This window comes from Lepidothrix coronata, unplaced genomic scaffold, assembly GCF_001604755.1.
Source record: "Lepidothrix coronata isolate B3197 unplaced genomic scaffold, Lepidothrix_coronata-1.0 Scaffold69, whole genome shotgun sequence".
In the NCBI taxonomy this organism is placed as follows: Eukaryota; Metazoa; Chordata; class Aves; order Passeriformes; family Pipridae; genus Lepidothrix; species Lepidothrix coronata.
The window spans coordinates 4,498,543-4,520,599 of NW_016690249.1; the positions used below are offsets into that span (position 1 = coordinate 4,498,543).

A 22,057-nucleotide genomic window follows, 5' to 3' on the forward strand; every position below is an offset into this window, starting at 1 on the left:
CATTACATATCATTTTATATTCACAAGTCCTGCCCTGGTTACATTACTGTGCCAAGACTGGCTCTAAGCCAAAGTTGTCCCTTCTGATAGATTGGAACTGTCCTTTTTAACCATCTAATAAAATCTTCTTTAAAATCAACTATTTTCTATTTTTTCCCCTACACTGTTTTGCTCACAATTTTTCCTGTGTTAAAAGTCAGCTCCTATATGCATGATGTGCATCTTAATGTGTAGTACATATTTTTATAATTACTGTTTAGGGTAATAATCTTTTTTTCACAGTGACTGCAATTAGTCTTGGCTACTGGTTCACCAATCTTGTACTCTGTGATTAATTCTTCTTTACCATAATCTGGCACTTAATAGTATCTCTCATGTAAGAAAATTACTATGTCAAATTTTTAGAAAGTGTAATAATGTCTTAGTACCGGCAGTCTGAGCCCTCTCTCAGTATTCTACACTTTTAATGTAATAGGATGATGTATTTGTTATAGAATAAACTGTTAAAAGATCAAAAGTTTTGTTGGTTTGCCTGGCTAGGGCATGCTTGAAAGACCATTACTTTAAGTACAATCACTTTATTATGTGGGAGTAAAGAAGTAGATGAAAGCTAGACATGGGTTAAAGAGCAATTCTCATGGATTACATTAATACACTGGGTAGTGCTGGCTGTCTTGCCTGTCAACAAGCTACCAAGAAATTAAGGATACTATACACAAGCTCAAGTCTGCTGCCAGTGGAAATAGGCCAAACACAGCTGCAATTGGCCACGTCATTGCAAACATCTGACACACTTACTCTTGTAACAAGGGATCCAGGTCATGGGCAAACTAGGAGCACTAAACACAGTGAATAAATTATTAGCCTTCAGGGATCCCACTGCAGTCAGTAGTGGTGACTTATTTTTATATAAATGTTTCTTTTTCTTTCTTTCTACAAGCAAGATGGATCTTCCAGACATTGCCTTAGTAAGTAAAGGCATTGTGATTTCCTTGACAGTAAAGGTTGAGTAAAAGAAGAGATTGTCAACAAATAAATGGCTTGTAGGTCCCAGTTCATCTCTGAGTGGTATTTGCATAACTATGTGGCAATTGGCAGGGCAGGGTTGACTTTCAATCAGAGCTGAATTTTGCAACTAGAAGTTCTTCACACTAGATAGTAAACAAATACATATAGGTATAGAGTCACTTTATTTATAATATTATAAAAACAATCTAACCAATATTGCCTGTTTAAAATTGGATGAGAGGGCAGACTGTAACATCTAGATTCTCTGGATCTAAAGATCTTTTGCAATACAGACAGTTTCAGGGGAACATAATGATTTAAACTTCCAGCTTGTGTGTATTATATATAACATAGCATTTGTATTTTTCATCACCGCTAATCAAGTCCAAAATCTGCATCTGTGTACTCCTCACACTTTATTCTCAAAGCATTGGTCTAAAGCTACTGGTCGTCCTAATTTCAGTATAAAGAAGAATGAAGGAAACTCTTGGTGGAGCGAAGTGCCAGAGAGAAGCAAAGAGGAACAGATTTACAGATTCCAGACTTTTGCATGTTTCTAAACATGACTTATAATTATTTATTGAGAAAAAGCAGCTGAGTAAGAATTACCTGGTCCTTAGTCAACTTTTACACATTACTTGGAATAAGATTGTCTTCACTAAAACTCTTTTGTGAAGAATAATTTATAATAAGAAAATAATACCACGGGAACCACTTTCCATAACATTGTACAACGGTTGCAATATAAAGAGGAACATTTAGAAGTAGTCAGATTTTTCTATACTAAATATTCTGTTGAAAAGAGGATAAGTCATAATTATCAGTATGTTAATATAGGGGAAGCTAAACAGAATTCCTCAATGGTCTGAGGATATTCAAATTGCATTTAAGCTTCCTACCCTTCTTTTAATAATTTAAATGCCAAACTCTATACAGGATGCACAAAGTAGTCTAGAAAACCAAGATGGAGGGCAGAATCATCTAGGCTGCACATTTTTCACTTCCAAACACAGTTCAATAAATTGTGTGGCACAGACTGCTGTAAGACTGCTCACAAAACACGCAAAAGGATCTTCAATGCTAACAATTCATTAAGCCTAAAAGTTGACATCTATTTAGGACATGAAATTAACTTCACAGTTACCCATACAAAGTCTTTAGGGAGCACTTGTCCTTACTTCTCTCAACATTTAATATGCCAAGACCACTCAGCACTTTTTCCATGTTTCCCACACAATTATCCATGAATCTTTCTACCTTTTAAAGTAGACTTGCAGACTCAACAACTCATTTTCTCCTCTAGGATAGTACCTGTGGCCCTTGGGAAGTGAGGAATCCTACTTTTTTGCAAGTCATTTACTCTGTACCATTTACAAAGTTTATTACGTATCGTCAACTCAAGAGAAAACCATTATACAAAAAACCCCACCACTGCAGTCCAAACAGCTTGATTTTTCTGTGCTGAACAGAGTTACCGAAAATATGCAGCAATTGAGGTGGAACAGTTCAAACAGGAAAATATGCCCTGCTTCTTTAAGGAGGTGGTCTCCTCTAAGTGCTATAACACAATAACTCCTCCACAAAGCTTCATGACTATCTGTCTCTTCTTGGAAAAACGCTGTATCTGAAGCTGACCGTCTCCAATGTACAAAGGAACATAATCTTCTTTAATGCTGAAATACAACAAAGCCTGTGACACGCCTCCAGAAATACTTGCACCAGGTGTATGAAGCCGCAGTGCCAGAAGGGTAAAATGACTGCAGATCAATATGAATGCTTAAGGTAAGGTTGTGTGACAGGACGAAGAAACTCAAAGTTTGAGAAAAATGTTTTATGTGAAGTAGTAGTCCCAAGGCACTTGGTAACTAAGGGGCTGTCCCTGGATCTCTGAAAGAGAAGAATAAAGGCAACTGAAATTAAAAGATACAAGCTAATGACTAAGCAGTGTGCTAACAGTACATTAATGACTCCTTTTTGAGCTCCCTGAAAGCTGGTTTCAGGTTTCTGTGTTTGGAACCAACTTGATGCTGTTGGAAGTCTGCACCCTGACTCCTCCAAAATTAAACTGTTTAAATATCTAGCTTTAATAGAATGGCTTTGAAAACAAGTGGGTCCCCAAGGACTTTCCAACAGGCTGTTTATCACAGATGCTTCAGGGGCAGCACTCAGGTCCAAATTAGACATGTTCTTGGTTGCAAAGATGAAAGGCAGAATAGCTGTATGCACACAATACAAAGACAGCATACTTGTCTAGAAAATGTTACTCCTGTACCCAAATACACAAGTCTTGTAAAGCCAGTCTGAGAAAGGAGAGAATAAATACTTTAGTCAGAAATTTGTTATTTTCTGAGGATCAAGCCATGCTTCAGTCCTGCACAACGATAGTTCCTTCCCCTCTTGCCTGCAAAAAATAATCCCTTTTGATCTCCGATAGACTGAATCTGATCATAATAAAGTCCCTATATATGAACTCCCATTGTACCTGTATTTGCTGAGCATTTCAAAAAGAGCAGAATATAACAAAAGAGTTAAAAAGCTATGAATTTGACTCCTTTTCCCCTGACTTTCTGTGAAGCAGAGGAGTGGCCTAGCAAAGCATATATATAAGGAGCCTACAAATCTTATTTACTTGCAGTTCTTAACATGTAATTTCATAAACCGGGGCATTTTGACTTTCCTGTCTCAGGAACATTTTATGCCTCTGTCCTTCCCTTTCTGGGTGCTCACCCCATCACTGCAGTATAAAGAAGACAAAGGGATCGTGATTCTCTTACTCTTTGAAGAATGGTGTCTTAAATAGAACAAATCAAAACAAACTTCTCAGCTTCATATTGAAGAACAAAACAGAAAAACCTCTGTGAATGTGTAGAAGAACTGACAAAGTTGCTATTTCCCGGCTTCAACAAAGTGCTAGAAAAGTGTGCAAAAATAGGTCCAGTTCAAGAAAGAAATTCTTGTTAATGGGTCAGAACTATCCCCTTCCATGAAGGGGACTCTCAAGTGTGAAATACATCTTTCAGAAAAACTAGACACCTTTGATAACACTTTTATGTGAGAAATGTGTGGTATTAAGCCAGAAATAGAAAATATAAATTTTGCTGTCCAAATAACCATGTCAGAAGTAAATCTTCCAACTTTTGCTTGAAATTACATGTAAAATATACTTATGTGAACAATACAGGAAATATTTCACTGCTCAATTAAAGTGATAAAAGACTACTCGAACACAACTTGTGGAGTGACTCCAAGGTGTGACTCCCATAGATCATGAAAAGGAGTCAATGACAAGAAGCTCAACATGACCCAGAATGTGTCCTTGCAGCCCAGAAAGCCAATTGTATCCTGGGCTGCACCAAAAGCAGCACGGCCAGCAGGGTGAGGGAGGTGATTCTGCCCCTCTACTCTACAGTTATGGGTACTGCATCCAGCTCTGGGGTCCCAAGATAGGGGTAGTGAGACATGGGCACAGATTGCCCAGAGATGTTGTGGATGCCCCATCCCTGGAAGTGTTCAAAGACAAGACTCAATGGAGTTTTGAGCAGTCTTGTCTTGTGAAAGATGTCCTTGCCCATGGCAAGAGAGTTGGAACTAGATGATCTTTAAGGTCCCTTCCAACCCAAACTGTTCTATGATTTTATGTATGTCAGCACAAAGGCCAAAACACAAGATCAATGTTAGCAATTATTACAAAATAGAAAGGAAAAGATGCTGACATTCAGATACAGTTATGAGTTGCTTGGCAGCCACAGCTGTTGGCAATAGACAGAGCAGCTAATCTGACATATTTCCCTGCCAACAGAGGATTACTTCCCTTATCTAGAGCTTTGCTTCCATCTAGTTTTAACTTCCTTAATAAACAAGGCTCTCCCTACTTCTACTGAAAGAGAATGTTTCATAGTCTAAACCCAAGCTTGCTCCTTTTTTTTTATTATTATTTTGTAAATTTATCCTGTTATTGACATTTACTGCCTCATAAAGCAGAGTGACTATCCCTTTCTTTTCTGTTATTCATGGTTTCTTGGCTATAAGGAGAGAGATATTGCTTTAAACTAGGTCTGAATTCAATGATTTAGATTGAGAGGGTATCAGTCTGTGAAACAGTAATAGCTAGAACTAGCAACACTGACCTCTGCCAAGGTGATAACTGTTCCATACCACAAAGCCTTATATCATGACTCACACAGACTAGGAGACATTTCAGAACACATCCAAGGATGCTGGCCCTGCATGAGAGGAGAATAGAATGACACTGACCTTGCTCAGATGCCAAAAGCAATAATCACCCATACATTCACCATGAATGGAAATCACCTAGACTAGCAAAATGGGTTCCAGATAGGTTTTACTCCACCAACTGAAAATTACATCAAAGAAACATTGTTCTGAGATTTAGAAGTATTCTAGTAATTAAAGCTGCTGAGAGCACAGGGGCTAATAAATGTTCGGTGTGAGGTTCAGAGCATATTCTAACTCCTGTCCTGCACAGTTTTATTCATGCCTATTTCTGATTGGTTTTATTATATTGTGAATGTGAATGTTAATTTTATTTATAAGCTGATTAATTTATGTCTAATTAAATGTAAATATATGAAAGGGGAGACTTACTTTCAGCAGAGCTATTAAATTTATCTGTTTTCATGGGCCAAAGATAACCATGCAAAATGAGAGAGGCCCTTGTTTTCTTTCAAAACTTATTTCTGATGACCATTTTATGTCACACATTTACTAAACTGTCGGGGATGAGGATGAAGAAGGCTACAAGAAATGGAAAAGAGAACAGGAGATTTGTCACAAGATCTGTGGTACCCCGGAGAATGAAACCCCTGTTTGAAGTAACTGAGAATTTTAACCCCTATGCATTTTGGGTTTTTACTGTTATATTCAAGAGTCCATTGTATTTTACCCTCAACTGTACTTTAAAACAGTTTTATGAAAAATCCCTCTGTCCTGTACACCCTTTAATCCCTGTCCTTGATTGGCTCCTGCTCGCTGCATCGCAGCAATTCCTTTTATGGCCATGATACCCTACACGGTAATGTCAACCCCTATTTCTCCTTTTATGGTCATTATTTGCATGCTCCTCCCTGGTTCCTCCTCTCTTTCTGGCAATTTCTACCCCAACCCTATATAAAGCCAGAGCTCCCTTAATAAAGAGCCATTTTCTGCAACCATCCCAAGAGTGGCGAACCCCTTTTTCCCTTTGGGACTACGTCACTAAACCCAGAATACATATCCAGGATGCAAACAAAAGTTCGGTTTAGTTTTTTATTTCCATGATTTTCAAAAATAAATTTGTCTGTAATTCATAAAGCCTAATGAGTTTCTGAAAATAGTCATTTCATATATTTGAATGGTGTAAAAGAGGATGTTTATTTTTATAAAATGAAAAGTTTGATAAAATTGGCATCAAACTTTTGTACACTTATCTGAAAACCAAGCTTTAACAGGCTGACTACAGCAGCTTGAAATCCTTTGCTTTCTATTATTCATAAGACTTTACCACCCATTGTCACCTGGGCATTTGTATCAGTAAGCACATTGATCACTCTGAGCTTTGCCCTCCTTTGAGAGCAGATCTGTTTTTAGACTGCTGAGCTTTTGAATCTTTCCATGACTGTATCACTGTGCAATTTGACTTGAACCCCAAGAGCAGGTAGGAAGAATAAATGGGGAGTTTGCTAAGCAGTACAACGTACAACAAAGCAGAAAAATCTCTCTTGACTATATATACTCGCATTTTGATTCCCTCATCAAACAATGTGTTTCTAAAGAAATGTGCTTTAAAAACTTCGTTCTCAGCCCTCCAGCAGTCTTCATTCCCGTGCATCTTTTGAGTACCATTCATTCCTGTTTTAAAAACCCAAATGCTCTCCTTGAGTCAACCTGTTCATTTTATAACAAATAACCAATATCAATAAGGTTACAAGATAATTTGCATTTAGATTATGTCTCCTTTGTAGGGTTATCACAACACTGGAGGTATGAATTTCATAGTCCTAGATCTCATAGAAGTTCTTAGTATGGCCTGTGCTCTTACAGCAAATGATAAAGACAAATGCACTTCTGTGTAAAAGATAGATAGATAGATAGACAGATAGATAGAAAGACAGATAGATAGACAGACAGACATATTGAGTGAACAAAATTCATATCATAACTCATCAAATAGTGATAAAATAACTTCCAACACTTGAAAATATTACTTCAGCTATAATCATTAGTACTATCCTGGTCTGTAAGTAAGACAAATCAGCCTCTCCAATGATGATTACCTTCCTGAATCATAACCTGTATCTGTTTTTTTAATACATGTTGTTTCCCAAGACAACTAAGAACTGGATATTAAGAACTAGCATAAAAATCTAGAACATTAAAATGAACTATTTCACAAACACAAACAAAAGAGACAGCAGAAAATTACAGAATCCACTTAAACAACAAGATGTCAGCAAATGGACAAATTATTAGATTTCAATAATTGTATTTGGCATCTCCTTTTAATTGCAGCTGGGAAGACAAAACATGATGCAGCTGGATGGCGATGATGTACAGACTGGTGTCAAAATTTTCCAAACATGACATTCCTCCCCAAAGAGCCAGACTGACAGAAGTGCAGCCCAAGGAAAGGACTACTTTCCTTTATTTCTTTTCCATCACAGATTTCTCTTTTCTGAGCAAACTAGGTGTATAAAAAAAGAAAGCATCAATGGCAGCTTTTTAAGAAGGGCTTAATTTGTTAGCTCACACTAATTTAATTCCTATTTATATTTCTATGACCTAAAGCAAGTAGATGATAAGGTTCTGGGGTAAAAAGAACTGGATAAAACTTCACGTTGCAATACAGTAATAGGCTCATTAAATATAAAATTCATTTGCTAATTAATTAACCCTTTCAGTACCTTTGTAAGGTACTGTTAGTTTTCTGCAGCTTTCTGTTGCTCTTTGTTCTTCAGATGAGGAAAACGAGAACTATGGAGTTGAAGTGTGCTTCCAGGCACACTCTCCAGTGAGATCCCCATGTGTTACCAGGGTGTCTAAGGCAGAATCCAACTTATTCTAAAACGGAGGGAGTTTTCAGCAGAGCATTTGGTTGGAAACCCTAACTCCACGAAAAATTTTCTCATGTAGCCTTTCAGTGCTTCAGTCTACTGGTCTGACTGGCCCATGACAAACCTATGTGTCTCAGTGGGGCTTCAGAGAAGTGGTGGTGAAGGACACAAGCAACTCTGCTTCCCAGGATTTAAAGGTTATCAGCTTCCCATTTCTTTTAATTAGTTATCATGTGGATACGTGCAGGGAGTGTGACTGGAGAAAAATATTATTGATTTTGATTTGTTTTACTTTGAATTTTTCTTTTAGTTAATTTCAGGAGCACTTAGAATTTTAAGAAGAAATTCTTTCAAGATGCATTTAAAGCAAAAAAAAAAATAATTATTTCAATGGAACTATAATGCGAAAAAAAAAAACCCAAACATTTTGTGACAGCCTCTGTCTTAAGGAGCTGACATAAAAGAGGCAGGAGAAAAAGAAGGCTACGTGTAACTTTTACATGTTTCACTACAGGCACAGATATAAGGCTGAGTTCTAAAGAAAGCTTCTGGTAAGTTGTCCCAGCATGGCTGTAACAGAGATGAAGATGACACTGAGGCAGATGTGGGGAGGGTAAGTCTTCACTGACCAAAAAAAGAAATAGTTTGTAATTCCAGTTTAAACACTACAGCTGGGAGTCACTTTAGCCATATTAAAGCTGACTGGTGGGTCAAAGGCGATGAAGAGAGAGTTACTCCGTTCACTGTGATTTGCCTGTGACTATACCACATCATTAACTATTTTGACAAATGAAGGAGAACTGTATTATGACAAGATCGAGGGTGAAATGGAATGGTACAACTCTAAACAGCATAATAATTTACCTTAATGAAAGGAAAAGGGAGCTGTGGTAATTACCAGGGAATAAATGGAGTCAGCACTGTTCTTTAATACGGGATTAACCGATGCATCCAATGAGAAAGGCAAGAGCCCACAGACAGTAAGGAGGTAAGAAAAATGAAGGGGGGCAAACAGCAGGAGATCAAGGAGATGGCATTCAGTGGGACTTCTCTGCAGGAGTGAGGAAAATCCAGTGCCTGACACAGAAAGAGTAAATAAGAATACTGAAGGTAGGCACGACAGTTGCATTACAGGTAATTTTTTTTCTTGGAATAAAATGCAAGAGCTTTGCAGAGAAAAGGACAGGATTGAGGAGTGACGAAACATCTAAGATTATGGATACACCATTCACTTACATTGCAGAATAAAGAAATTTACTTAGCAAAAACGTACTTGGCAGGAATTGGGTGAAGATAGGTTTAGCTGCTCAGATGAACCTTGTAATAGGGAAGAAGCATCCAAACCGCCATCCAGAAGTAACTCAGAGAATCGATTTCCAAAGGAAGAAAGGGAAAGGAGCAGCATGCTGAAAGCTACAGGGGCAACAGCAAGCTAGGGGAAACAAAAAGGCTAAGTGGGAGAAGCCAAACTGCATCACTTTGTCCCCCATCTGAAGTGACAGTGGCTGAAAAGCAAGGACACAAGTACAGCCTAGAGACAGTACTTTGGAAGATCAGTAGCAGGAATGTTTAGGTCTGTACAGACATCACAGGACCAGAGCAGGACAGGAGGCTGAGCAGGCTGACTGGGTGTAGAACCCCGGAAGATAATGGGCTAATGTGTATGTCTCAAGAACAGAGAGCCTGATGGCTGTGAGAGACAACCAAGGACTGTTGGTACTAACAGATAAGGATTGTAGGTACTAACAGGCTGTGACAAAGAACAAGATGTGACTGGAGAAGGGGAACATGTGGAGGTAGGGCAGCACTTTTCTGGACAAACACCCTTGTTCTGGAGATAAGCACAACACAGTACTGTGCAAGTCCAGGAACGACGCCAAGAAATGGGCATGGACAGTAGCTGGGGATCAAGACCACCCAAGACACCTGAAGTTCTCCAACTCATTCCCAGAAAGATCTGAAAGAACAGACTGCACGTGACGACTAATTTACATGGAAAGCAAGAAACCTATCTTCAGGGTCAGGAAACCTATCCATGCAATGGTATCCCCACAAGCCCAGGCGGCACCCCCAGGCTTCTGAAGGTCTTTTTCTCTCTCCCTTCCTTCATTTCTTTCTCTCTCTCCCCTCTCCCTCACTCCCCTTTACTTCATCTCTTCCTTTCTCTCTTCACTTTCAGGCCTCCCCTTTATCCAAAACCCACTGCCATACGCCCATATGGTAGGTCAGGAGCTAACACACCGATTTCCATGCCAAGTGTGCAATTTACTAATAAAACTTCGATTGCTTGCGGACCCTCTTGACTTTTGTTGTTCCTTTCGACCATGAGCATTTACGAATCTCGAGTGTTCCCCTTCCCTTAAGGGTGGGACGTCACACCGGCCCAAACCACACTGGTGGCTGTGCCGTGACTAAAAAGGCTTCCTGCCATCGTATGCCGCTGCAGCCTCGAGGCAAACCCCCTCAGACCACCCAAGGGGCGGCGCCGCCATTACAGCCGCCCCCGCGCCCCCTCCCTCGGCACGGCCGGGGCACATGCGCGGCGCGCGCGGCGCGCGCGGCGCCTGCGCGCTGGGGGCGCGGCGAGGACTCGGCGAGGATTTGGGGCGCCGCGCGGTCGGGCCGGGGCGCCCCACGGGGCTGCTCCGCCGCCGCTCACGCCCCCGCTTTCGCCTACTCCTCCTCCTCGCCGCCGCAGCAGCTGGCGCTGCTTTTGATGCAGCCGTGCGGCGGCGGGGAGGCGGCGGCTGGGACGGCGGGGGTGGTGCTGCAGCCGGTGTCGAGCGCTGACGGGCCGCTGCCGCCCTCCTCTAGCGGCGGCTTCATGGTGCTGTACGGGCTGGGGGGCCCCGGCGGGGCCGAGGCGAGGGAGGAGGAGGCCGAGGCCGAGGCGGCGGGCGGCGAGAGCACGGCCAGCTTGGAGGAGCTGGAGGAGGAGGAGGCGGAGGCAGAGGCGGGGGCGGCGGCGGCTTCGAGCGGCGAGGCGGCGGCGGGCGGCGAGTGCAAGAGCTGCACGTACCAGGGCTGCAGCGAGACCACCACGCAGGTGGTGAAGCAGCGCAAGCCCTGGATGTGCAAGCGGCACCGCAACAAGATCTACAAGGACAAGTACAAGCGCAAGAAGAGCGACCAGGCCCTGGGGGGCGGCGGGGCGGCGGCGACCGCCGGGGGAGGCTCCCGGGCCGAGGTGAGGCGGGGTGGTCGGCGGGGCCTCGGCCGGGACACCCTCGGGGGTGCCCGGGGGCTGCGGCTTCCCTGGAAAATCGGCTTCTGTCAGACCCGGGAATGGGATCTTGCTGGCCAGGGGAAAGGGCAGAAATGTGGGGCGGTGCTACAGCTCACTCTTCCTCCGGTTTGCCGGAGCAAAGCCCGTTTCCTCTTAGCTCTCTGACATAAACTGTAGTAGCATACAGCTAGACCAGGACATTCCAGGGAAAGAATTCTTGCTAGAGGATGCTTTGCTGTGTAGCGCGGGGTTTTTTTCACAGGAGGAAGGGTGAAAGTATAGATCTAAGAGAGGCTTCTTGTCAGATTTCTTGCTCAGTTGATACTGAAGTAAGTTTTAAAGTCACAAAGGCCGTTAGATATCAGGTTATATGGTATATAAGAATCAGTTGTGTAGGTTTTTCAAGATGCTTTTCGGTTATTATTTTTTATATTATATGACAGTTAATATATTTAGACCACTGCTAGTTCATACTTTTTATAAGCTTATGTGTATTGTTTAGATGGGGAAAAATTGTCAGTGGGAGAGCTGATGGTAACGTTCGACTTTTTAAATAGTTTTTTTTTCTACAGTTACTGACACAGCCAGGATCACACATTTTCACATTTTTGGTCACTTGTTACAGAGTTAGCGTTTAAGATCTTGTATTTAGATGAGACAGAAAGAGGGAAATGGTTTTACTCTTGAAGGTGCTGACTAGTTTGTGCTCAAAGGGGCAAGTATAAAATAGTGATTGCCAGAAGGAAAAAAACACCAACTTGCCTGACACTTACGCTAGAAGCAACCCTTTTATGTCAACACAGCTGTCTCTCGAGTTATGTGGCTGGCAACTGATCTAACTGCAAACTTAACCACCAAAAAACTTATCCTTTTTCTGTTTTTCTTCATATAAATATAATAGTAACCATACTGGGTGTCACACTAAAGAGTCTTTTTTTGTGTAGCTGTAAAAGCTGGCATGAAGCAGGTGCATTAAAAAAAGGGAAGTGTACATGATGCTGCTAAGAAGTATTCTCTCATCTTCTCTCTCAGTTCAAAGAACTTGCTGAAGTAGGTGTAGGTTTTCTGATGTATTTTGTAGCTCTTAAGTAATGCCTGTTCCATGTAGTATTTTGGATTTTTTGTTGAACTGTGTAAGCTCTGAGCATCTGTTACATTCTGGTAGTTTCTTCAGGTCTGCTGCTTGGTTTGTATGATCTCCTTGTTTTTGAATCTTACTGCTGTCAACCTGATTTGCCAGTTAGTGTTTACATGAGAAGATACGGAACAACTAATTCTGTTCAGTTTGTGACACTTAAGACTTGCCTCCTAAGTTGTTTCCTTCCTGCATTGAAAAGGCCTAACATGCTTGTTTTCAAGGAAAAAGTTACATACTTTTATTATCCTTGCCATTCTGTTAACCTTTTCTAGTTCTAGTGGCTACTTCTCTTTTAGAAGAGGGAACAGAAGCTGCACACAGTGTTCAATCAAGATCAAAATGAATTCTAGATTTATATACTGGCATGACTTCCCCTCTTCTCTCTTTCTTCTCTGATAGTTCATCCTGCTCAGTTTGTGAGCCGGGTCTACAGAACTACTTCCTGCTCAGTCTACAGAAATACTTTTGCTAGTTCAGAAAAAAGGACAGTATGAGAGAAGGGCAAAATAATAGCATACTGCATAGTGATGGGTAAAAATCTTTTGATCTGTAACATGAAATAGTGATTATTGCATTTTGGAAGAAAGTGAGCTTGCTTTTCCCAGCTTTTGCAAATGCAGGTTGCTTTGAATGTTATGAAATTAAGGCCTGAACTTGCAGAATAAGGCAGGATATTTAGTCCTAAACTTAGTATGCTTTTTTGCAGTGGTCTCTGTTAAGACTTCACAAGATACTGTTCTGTTGTCTTGTGGCGTGAGAGTTAGGTTCCCAGTAGATGTTTTCATTTTTGACTTCTGTGGACAGGATTGAATTGAAAGATACTGGGATACTTTGTTCTTCCTTTTGATCCCTTTCAGGTAAATGGAAGTGTCAGTAAGTTATGAATTTAATACACAAAGAATTCAACATAGGTTTAAATTTTCCAAACCATTGATATTTTCTTCAGAGCGGATTGTGGAGCCATATTGTATTCATATGTCTAATTCAGGTGACTGGTGATTGTACAACAAACAGAATAAACTTGCAAAGAGAAAAGTAAGCCTGGGGCTTTAGCAAGTTCATAATAGTGTTCTGAAGTTTGTTTTGTTTTGGTACTAGAAGTATTGTCATTCCTGCCCAGTTGTAAATGGTGAATATCGCTCACTTTCAGAAGCTGGAGATTGAACTGTTGTGACTTCTTTTTTAAGAAATTCAGTCAAATAAATTCAAGGCTACAAGTAGCCCTAGTAACCTGGTTACTTTTGCAGTGTGTAAGACTTAAATCAGCTGCATTGCTTTGCTGTGACTGGTGAAACGATGAAAGGATGTGGAAAGAAGAGGCCCAGTCTTGAATAGATACATTCCATTACTATGCTGTTACTTTCCTCTGCAGATTAGGAGGCAAATGTTCTTTACTCTTGGGATTTTCTGTGTATCACTATATCAGAGTTTATAGTCTCACTTTCTCTTTTTCATGTGCAGGATAGTGTTGAAGGTTCAGTTCCTGTTACAAAGCAGAGAACAGGATCCATTGGAGATCGCCCAGCAAGACCTACTCTTTTAGAACAAGTACTGAATAAAAAAAGGCTGGTAAGTTTTGTTTTCGTAGAGGTTTTGAACTCAAAAATTGTTACACCACCTTTATTTACTTAACTGGCATTGCTGTGAAAGAAGATCAGTTTAAGATTGTTCACTACATGTGCATATTTTCAAATCTGAAATACGCTGCAGAGCAGATGTGTGCCTCGGCCTCTCTGTGAAGAATACTAAGATAACTGAATTTAGTGATCGCTGCCACATTAACTGAAGTTGTGTATTATGGTAGTAATAAATAGGCATAGTTATTTCTTCAGTGTAAATAGTGCTTATAGTATAACTGAGGGTTTTTAGCTTGTTAAACCAGAGCTTTAGGTAGAACAATGTATGGACTTTAGGTCTGATGTAAGCTTTAATTACTCTGATGTGTTTTAGAAGTTGTAGATATATCACACTTAAGATTGTGTATGTATGTGTTAATAAACTGTAAACAGTATGACTCATCTGCAGAGTGCATGAATGGCATGTGTTCTGAGTTTTTAAACACTTCGTTGCTCCTTTAAAGAATTAGGCCCAATGAAGGAAAATAATTCAGTACTTACAGTTTCTTTGGCTTCTCCATTACAATTTTCAGTCCTTCTGGCTGGACTGCTGTTTTGAAGTGTTGGGAAATTCTGCACACTCAGTGAACACAGCATCATAGAATATCCCGAGTTGGAAGGAACCCATAAGGATCATTGAGTCCAAGTCCCTGCTCCTTGCAGGTCTACCTAAAACTAAAACATGTGGCTAATACTCCAGATGCTTGAACTCTTGATAGGAACATGAGCTTTGCTGCAGAATTACAGTATTTTGTTTGTTTATTATAGTCTTTTTGAGCTATCTGCAGTGGGAAATGTAGAAATTGGCTCAAAACTGAAGACACAATTGAGAGGTGTTTGTTTTCAGTATGTCATTAGATTATTCCTGTTTGTTATATTTGGGTTTTTTTGCAATATTGTATATTCTTTACATTATGAACCTGCTTTTAGGATGTGTATTAATGCTGCTTCTGGTTACCTGGTGGTGTCTTGAAACAGTGCCTAGATGTCTTGTGAGTGTGTTTTGTAATTCTGCATTTGATTGAACTCTCGTTTGGATGGGTGTGCTGGTATTGACTGGGATACAGTTAATTTTCTTCACAGTAGCTTGTATGGGACTGCGCTTTGGGTTTGTGATGAAAAGAGTGTTGATAATGTAGTGTTGTTTTAGTTATTGCTGAACAGCTCCACAGCAGGGAGGGAGCAGGGGAGAGAGTGAGCAGGGGCTGCTGCTTGGTTGTCTGCCACGGTTAAAGAACAGCAAGGAGTAATGCGCAAATTAATTTAATGGAAAAATATTATAATATAAACATAATATAGCTATTTAAAATATGTCAGTTCTCTAAAGTAAAGTTCACTTTCTTTCTTTCTTTCAGTCCCTACTCAGAAGCCCAGAAGTAGTGCAGTTTCTACAGAAACAACAGCAACTGTTAAGTCAACAAGCTTTGGAACAAAGGCAACAACAGTTTCAAGGAGCCCCTGGGTAATGAGAACAGATCAATGACCTTCAGATCAGTCTGGTGCTGAAGGAGGGATAGGATCTGTATTTTGTATAAATACAAAGAATCTCAATGTTTAAAGGAAAATGAAAGTTGCTTTTGTTATGTATTTGTATCTTGTTTGCACTTTTGAGGTTTTGAGCTGCTTGGGTGTCTGCAAACTTCTGAGCAAATCATAGAATCATAGGTTGGACTGGATTGTGTTAAGGAAACTTCCCAGTCTGACCATTCACCAGACTCTGGCAGTCATGCTCCCAGTGCCAGAGACTTTAACTACTGGGACCAAAGCCCCTTCGCTGCGAGTGGCTCCAGTGAGCTCTGCCTTGCTTGACTTCCTACAAACCCCACTCACATGCAGTCAGACCAGGTTTCCTTACAGGTTCGACCTCACGTTTCCTATAGCCAAGTCTCAGATGTCTCATTCCATAAAGCACTTTATTCACAGCGCAGTCACACAGAAACAGCCCCAGCTTGTTCCTCTGAAGAGGGACCTCCAACAAAGGAACCCTTGGGCTTTTATACCCTCACAGTCTAAGTGCCAGCAAGTCTCGCTCTTCCTCCTGAATCTTTGGCTCCTGATGTGGCTTTGTGTCCACTCACCTGGCTAGTGCCATCGGACTTCATGCCCTTTGTTATGCAAAGAGTTGGCTTGGCAGTTCATGGCCTCTTGGCTCCTAGCTAGAGCTCAATCTGCATCTCAGTCTGCATCTCTGAATTGCAGCTTGCAAAATGAGCTACCTGCACCAGATGTATTCCTCAACAGTTGCAAGGGACCTTAAAGCTTCCTCACAGGAGAGGTGCTCCATCCCTCTAATCAACTTGGTGGCCCTCCTCTGGACTTGCTTTAACAGGTGGATGTCCTTCCTGCATTGGGAACCCCAGAGCTGGACACAGTACTCCAGGGTCTCACTAGAGTGAAGTAGAGGGGCTGTAGTGGGTTGACCTTGCATACAGATGTATACATTTGCATTAACTACTATCCCCTGTCCTTTTACAGATAGCTATTATTTTCCCATTTCATGGGCTTTGTCCACCCCTCCAGATGTTCAAAACCAGGCCATGACTGGGACTTCATTCCATCAGGATGGGTGGTCAGGACAGAAGCAGCAGCACACTCAATCCTTGGACACTACCATAGCCCAGCTCGGGGCATTGTCACGCTCTCCTTGCGCCTCGCAAAATTCACTCTTCATTGTTTGATGTCATTCCTGCAACTTACAATTTACACGACAGATTAAAACTCCTTGAGGCACATACCAGGTCTCCCCATCCTTCTGCATTACCCATCAAGTACACCCAGGTCCTTGAGCAAAGACAATCCCACGAATGGGTTTGCCTTTTCTCATGGGAGGAGAAATCCACACTCAGCTTCCCTGTGTGTAGTATGGGGAGCTTACCTCCCCACTCAGTATGCAGGGGTTTTGTTTGGTTGGGACCAGGGCAGTTAGCAGATCCTCTAGTGTAAATCAATCAGCCAGCTGACTTCTGCTAAATTAGCATCTCAGTGCTTCCATGCCTCATTGCCTAATGCTCTTAACATAGTCTGCAGTAGTCCATTATACCTCTCAATTTTTTTAGAGGCTTGTGGGTGATAGGAGATGGGATATATCCACTCGATGCCATGTTTCTTTGCCCAAGAGTTTATAAGGTTCTTTCGAAAGTGAGCCTGTCTGATTCAATTCTTTGTAGAGTACCGTGTTGCTACAAAATGTACCTTTCAAGGCCTAAGACAGTGTTTTGAGCAGTGGCCTGGTTTACAGGATCTGATTCCAGCCAACCAGTAGTTGCTTCACTGTGGTATGTAACGCTTACCCTGGTGTCAGTTTGCCAGGCCTCACCATATCAGAAATCCCAGTTCCCTCTATTCCAGGGAAATTTTACATATGTAGCTCTCCATTGCAGCACATTTCTCATTCATGAATGATCTGTGTGATGGACTCCATGGTCACGACCCCATGGATCATGAGCCCATTGTTGCATCTCTTCCTAGATGTCCTGATGTTTCATGGGCCCATTTGGCTATAAATAGCTCACCCTTCTCCCAGTCTAGTTCTATCTGTGCTATTTCAATTTTGGCAGCCTTATATACCTGCTTATTGTTGTGATGTTCTTCAGTGGCATGACTTTTGGGCATGTGAGCATCTAACTGATGTACCTTCAGAGTCATATTTTCCACTTGTGCAGCGATGTCCTGCCACAATGCAGCAGCCCAGATGGGTTTACCCCTGTGTTGCCAATTGGCCTTCTTCCATTGCTGCCATGCTCACAGGGCATTAGCCACCATCCAGGAGTCAGTATAGAAGTATAGTACAGGCCACTTTTCTTGCTCAGCAATCTTAAGGGCTAGTTAGATGGCTTTCACTTCTGCGAACTGGCTTGACTTGCCCTCTTCAGTGGTCTTAATGACTTGTCGTGTGGAACTCCACACAGCAGCTTTCCACCTCTGATGGTTTCCTACCACATGGCAAGATCCATCAGTAAATAGAGCATAGCCTCTTTCGTCTTCCGATAACTCATTATATGGTGGTGTTTCTTGAGCACAAGTCACCTCCTCAGGCAGTGCTCCAAAATCTCTGCCTTTTCTCCAGTCCATAATTTCTTCCAGGATTCCCAGAAAACTGGGGTTTCCCATTCAGGCTCATTGTGTGATCAAAGCTACTCACTTATTCCACTGCTTGCGTAATGTATTGAGGGGATGTTCCCTTTGAACATCCAATGCAGCACAGGCAAACGCAGTGCCAAGAGGAGACATGCTTCTGTCCCAACAACTTCTGAAGTGCCTCGAACCCCCTCATAGGCTGCTAATATCTCCTTTTCAGTTGGCATGTAGTGGGCCTCTGATCCTCAATAACTCCGACTCCAAAACCACAGGGTTTCTCCTGATGTTCTTTGCCAGAGGCTCCAGTTGAGACCATGCTCCCCAGCTGCAGCGGAGAGGATATTTTGTGTGGTTGGTCCTGTTCGAACAGGCCCCAGAGCTACCACATGGGCCATCTCTTGTTTGATCTGGTCAAAGGCTTGTTGTTGTTCAAGGCCCCACTTGAAATGGTTCTTCTTCTGGGTGACTCGATAGAGGGGCTCACAATGTGCATCCTCCAGAATCTTACAAGGCTTAGGAAAGCTTGTGTTTCCCTCTTGTTAGCCCATGAAGACATCGTTCCTATTTTGTTAACCACACCCGTAGGCGTATGATGGCGTCCATCCTGCCATTTTACTCCCAAGAACGGACTCTCTTGTGCAGGTCGTTTGCTTTTCTTTACAGCAAACCCAGCTTTAAGAAGATTCTGAATTATTCTTTTTCCCTTCTCAAATGCTTCTGCTTTACTGCCCCACACAACAATGTCATTAAATTGTAGGTGTTCGGGAGCATCACCAAGTCTGGTACAGCTTGGATCAGTTCAGTCCATGGAAGATGGTAGGGCTTTGTTTCCACCCCTGGGCAGTCAATTCCAGGTGCGTTGGACACCCCTCCATGTGAAAGCAAACTGTGATCTGCACTCTGCTGCCAGAGGAATTGAGAAAAATGCTTTGGCAGTGTCAGCTGTAGCCCACCATTTGGCTGCCTTCGACTCCAGCTCACAATGGAACTCCTGACATGTCCAGCACAGCAGTGCTCAGTGTTACCTTGTTTAGGCCACGATAGTCTACTGTTAACTTCCACCCTCCATCAGACTTTTGCACTGGCCACAATAGCACCATTAAAAGGCAAGGGAGTCTTGCTGATCATGTCTTGGCTTTCCAGTTGATGAGTCAGCTCACGGATGGCAGCCACGGTTTGTGCAGTATTGCCTCCAGTGCACTGTCCTGGTAGCAGCTGGCACTCAGTGGTCTTCAACTTGCAGCAATCCCATGATGAAGAGACCTTCTGAGAGGCCAGACAGGGTAGATAGCTGCCTGATCTTCTCTGTATTCACAGTAGCTACAACAAAAGCCCATTGGTATGACTTTGGACTCTTGAAATACCCTCTCCTGAGGTAACCGATGCCAGGGATACAAGGGGCCTCTGGGCCAGTCACAATAGGGTCCTTTTCCCACTTGTCCGCTGCTGTGCTCATGTCGGCCTCTAATACAGACAATTTTTGGCATCCTCCTGTCACTCCAGAGGTCCAGATGGGTTCTGCACTCCTGTGTCTTGATGGCATCAGTGTGCACTGTGCACCCATATCTACCAAAGCTCTTTACCTCTGTGGATCCTATGTGCCAGGCTATCAAATCCACACAGTCCAGTAGGCCCTGTCATCCCTCCTCCTGGCTGAAGGCAGGGACCCTCTATTCCTGTTCCTGGTTAGAGTATTCACTGTCTGACCTTTGTGATGCCAGATCAGAAGTCCCCTCACCAGGCTCAAGATTTAAGTCCTTTCATGTATGGGAGGTCGCTGATTGCTTTCTTGGATCTCTGTGGCAACTACATTGACAGCCTTCTTGAATAACCTCTTCTTAACAGTTCTCTTTCCTCTCAATTCACATACCCGGGCTTCCAGCTTAAAGGTGGGTTTGCCATCCCACTTCCTTTTGTCTTCCCTGTGGTCATGCAGAAAGAACCAGAGTTCACTACATGGTCTGTGCTTGGGGCTTCCTTTCCCTCTGACCAGGGAGGGGACCGATCTCGGGCTGCCCTTGAGGGCTGAGGTGCTGGCCCTGGCCCGTGGGAATGAGGAAGCGCCTAGAGTTTATTCTATGTTTTGAAGCCAGGAGGACATCACCTCTACAGCTGGTGAACCCATCTTTGGGTAATATGATGCCACCAGGCTGTTGGAATATGATGCAGGGGCATTTTGAACCACCTTCCTCCACCTGGCCTTTGTACAAGGTCCATCCTCTGGATCTTTAGGGGTGTTATCATGTCCTAGATTACTATAGATGACTTCTCATTAGCACTGCTAGTTCTCTCAAGTACTGGATACCTTTATCTGGAGTGGTCCACTTTCTTGGGAAGTTCACAAGATCTTCCTTAAATGTGTATCTTGCCCTCACACTTGAGACGAGCCATCTCCTGAGACTGCAAATTGCTGCCTCTTTTCCAATGCCTCTTTAGCAAGGGATCCCAGCTCTTTGGCTTCATGACCTCCTGATTGCTGACTGTAGGCCTTGTTATTCCAGCATCAACATACAGAATCACCTCTGTTGACCTGCTGGCCATGCTCCTTTTGATGCAGCCCAGGAGACAGTTGCCAGCTCATGTCCAGCCTCTCATCCACCAGCCCCTGAACTCCTTGGCGGGGCTGCTCTTGATCATCCCCCAGCCTGTATTGATACCAGCGGCTGCCCTTATCCAGGTGCAGCACCTTGCAATTGGTCTTGTTAAACAGTGGGATATTCCCATTGGCCCACTTCTCGAGCTTGTCCAGATCCCTCTACGTGGCATCTCATCCCTCAGTTGTGTCAACCACACGACTCAGCTTGGTGTCATCTGCAAATCTGGAGGAGTCTATTTTTTGATTATTTTTAAAACTTCATTTTAATGTTTAATTTTTTAATAAAAAATTGTTTATAGTAGTAATGTTTAGCTGTATACCCTTTACCTAACAAAGTCTTCCATTTAATTTAACCTTTTTTTATATAAAGATTTACAGTTAAATCAGTCTTTGATGACAATCATTGAAGGAAGTCAGTTACTTTCTATGGAAGTTGTGAAATAAAGTTCTGAAGTTGAGCCAGCCCAGTGGCATGCCCTAACAGTAATTACTCAGGGATATGAGAACTGTCCAGTAGAATCTTGCACTAAAGGCAAAGATAACATGCCATCAAGAAGTCAATCCAGTGGCTCAGGAAAGTACAAGTAGGTGATCCTCCTGCTATCTGTTCATTATCTACAAGTTGAGTAGGTTTGAAATGCTTCATTGTGCATAGCATGTAAAAGAATTTGTGTTTAAAAGTTCCAAAACAGATAAATGGCAAAAAGCTTTAAAGAAGAATTAGGTGGAACATATGAAACTGGAGTTATATCTTTTTTTGTGGAGTTATTTGTAACGACCAACTTCTTATATGTGAAATATAAATTAATTGCAGATTATCACTCATTTTTAAGTTACTAAATGAAATTTTAAAGCTTTTAACTCATAATAGCAAATTAATCCAAAAACTATTCTTCTAAAAAAAACTATAGTTAAAATTCTATTAAGACAACTGATACTATATCAGCTGCAGTGTTAAAAAAGGTTTTCACCCAAATCAGATGAAGTTGCGATTGATTGGGTTAAACATCCAAACACTGTATTATGTGTTATATCCCACGTTTTGTTTTTAAAACAAAGTTCTGTATTAAACCACATTTCTGAATAGAGGTTATCCAGATGGGGTAGGTGCTTATTATAAAGTACTACTTTAAAGTTATTGCAGCAGTTTGATCCAAGAAATAGTATCTTTTCAGGAGTATATGTTAGTCTTATGTATTTTTTCAAGCTGTGCTTTTTGTATGTATAAAACTCGTTCAGTTGGGATTTATTGTATTTAGCACAAGTTGTTCTTTTAAAAAGAACTTGAAAAACTTTGTATATCTGGACCAATAAGTGTTTGAGTAAAATCTTTGTTTTTCTTTGAAA

The 22,057-nt window shown here is 41.9% G+C and overlaps 1 protein-coding gene and 1 long non-coding RNA gene across 2 annotated transcripts; one reads left to right on the forward strand and one right to left on the reverse strand.

Annotated features, from left to right (window-relative positions):
- Nucleotides 1–1,381: 1,381 nt before the first annotated feature.
- Nucleotides 1,382–10,570, reverse strand: LOC108499110. The gene is made up of 3 exons (XR_001875429.1): nt 10,299–10,570; nt 5,136–5,231; nt 1,382–2,895 (listed from the first exon to the last, which is right to left on the reverse strand). It is a non-coding gene; the product is annotated as an uncharacterized LOC108499110 (long non-coding RNA).
- A 62-nt stretch (nt 10,571–10,632) lies between these two features.
- On the forward strand, nt 10,633–22,057 carry RFXAP (regulatory factor X associated protein; the record flags this gene model as incomplete). The annotated part of the gene is made up of 3 exons (XM_017818541.1): nt 10,633–11,244; nt 13,883–13,990; nt 15,393–22,057. Coding segments are annotated over 3 exons (831 nt in total), but the record flags the coding sequence as incomplete, so codon positions are not given.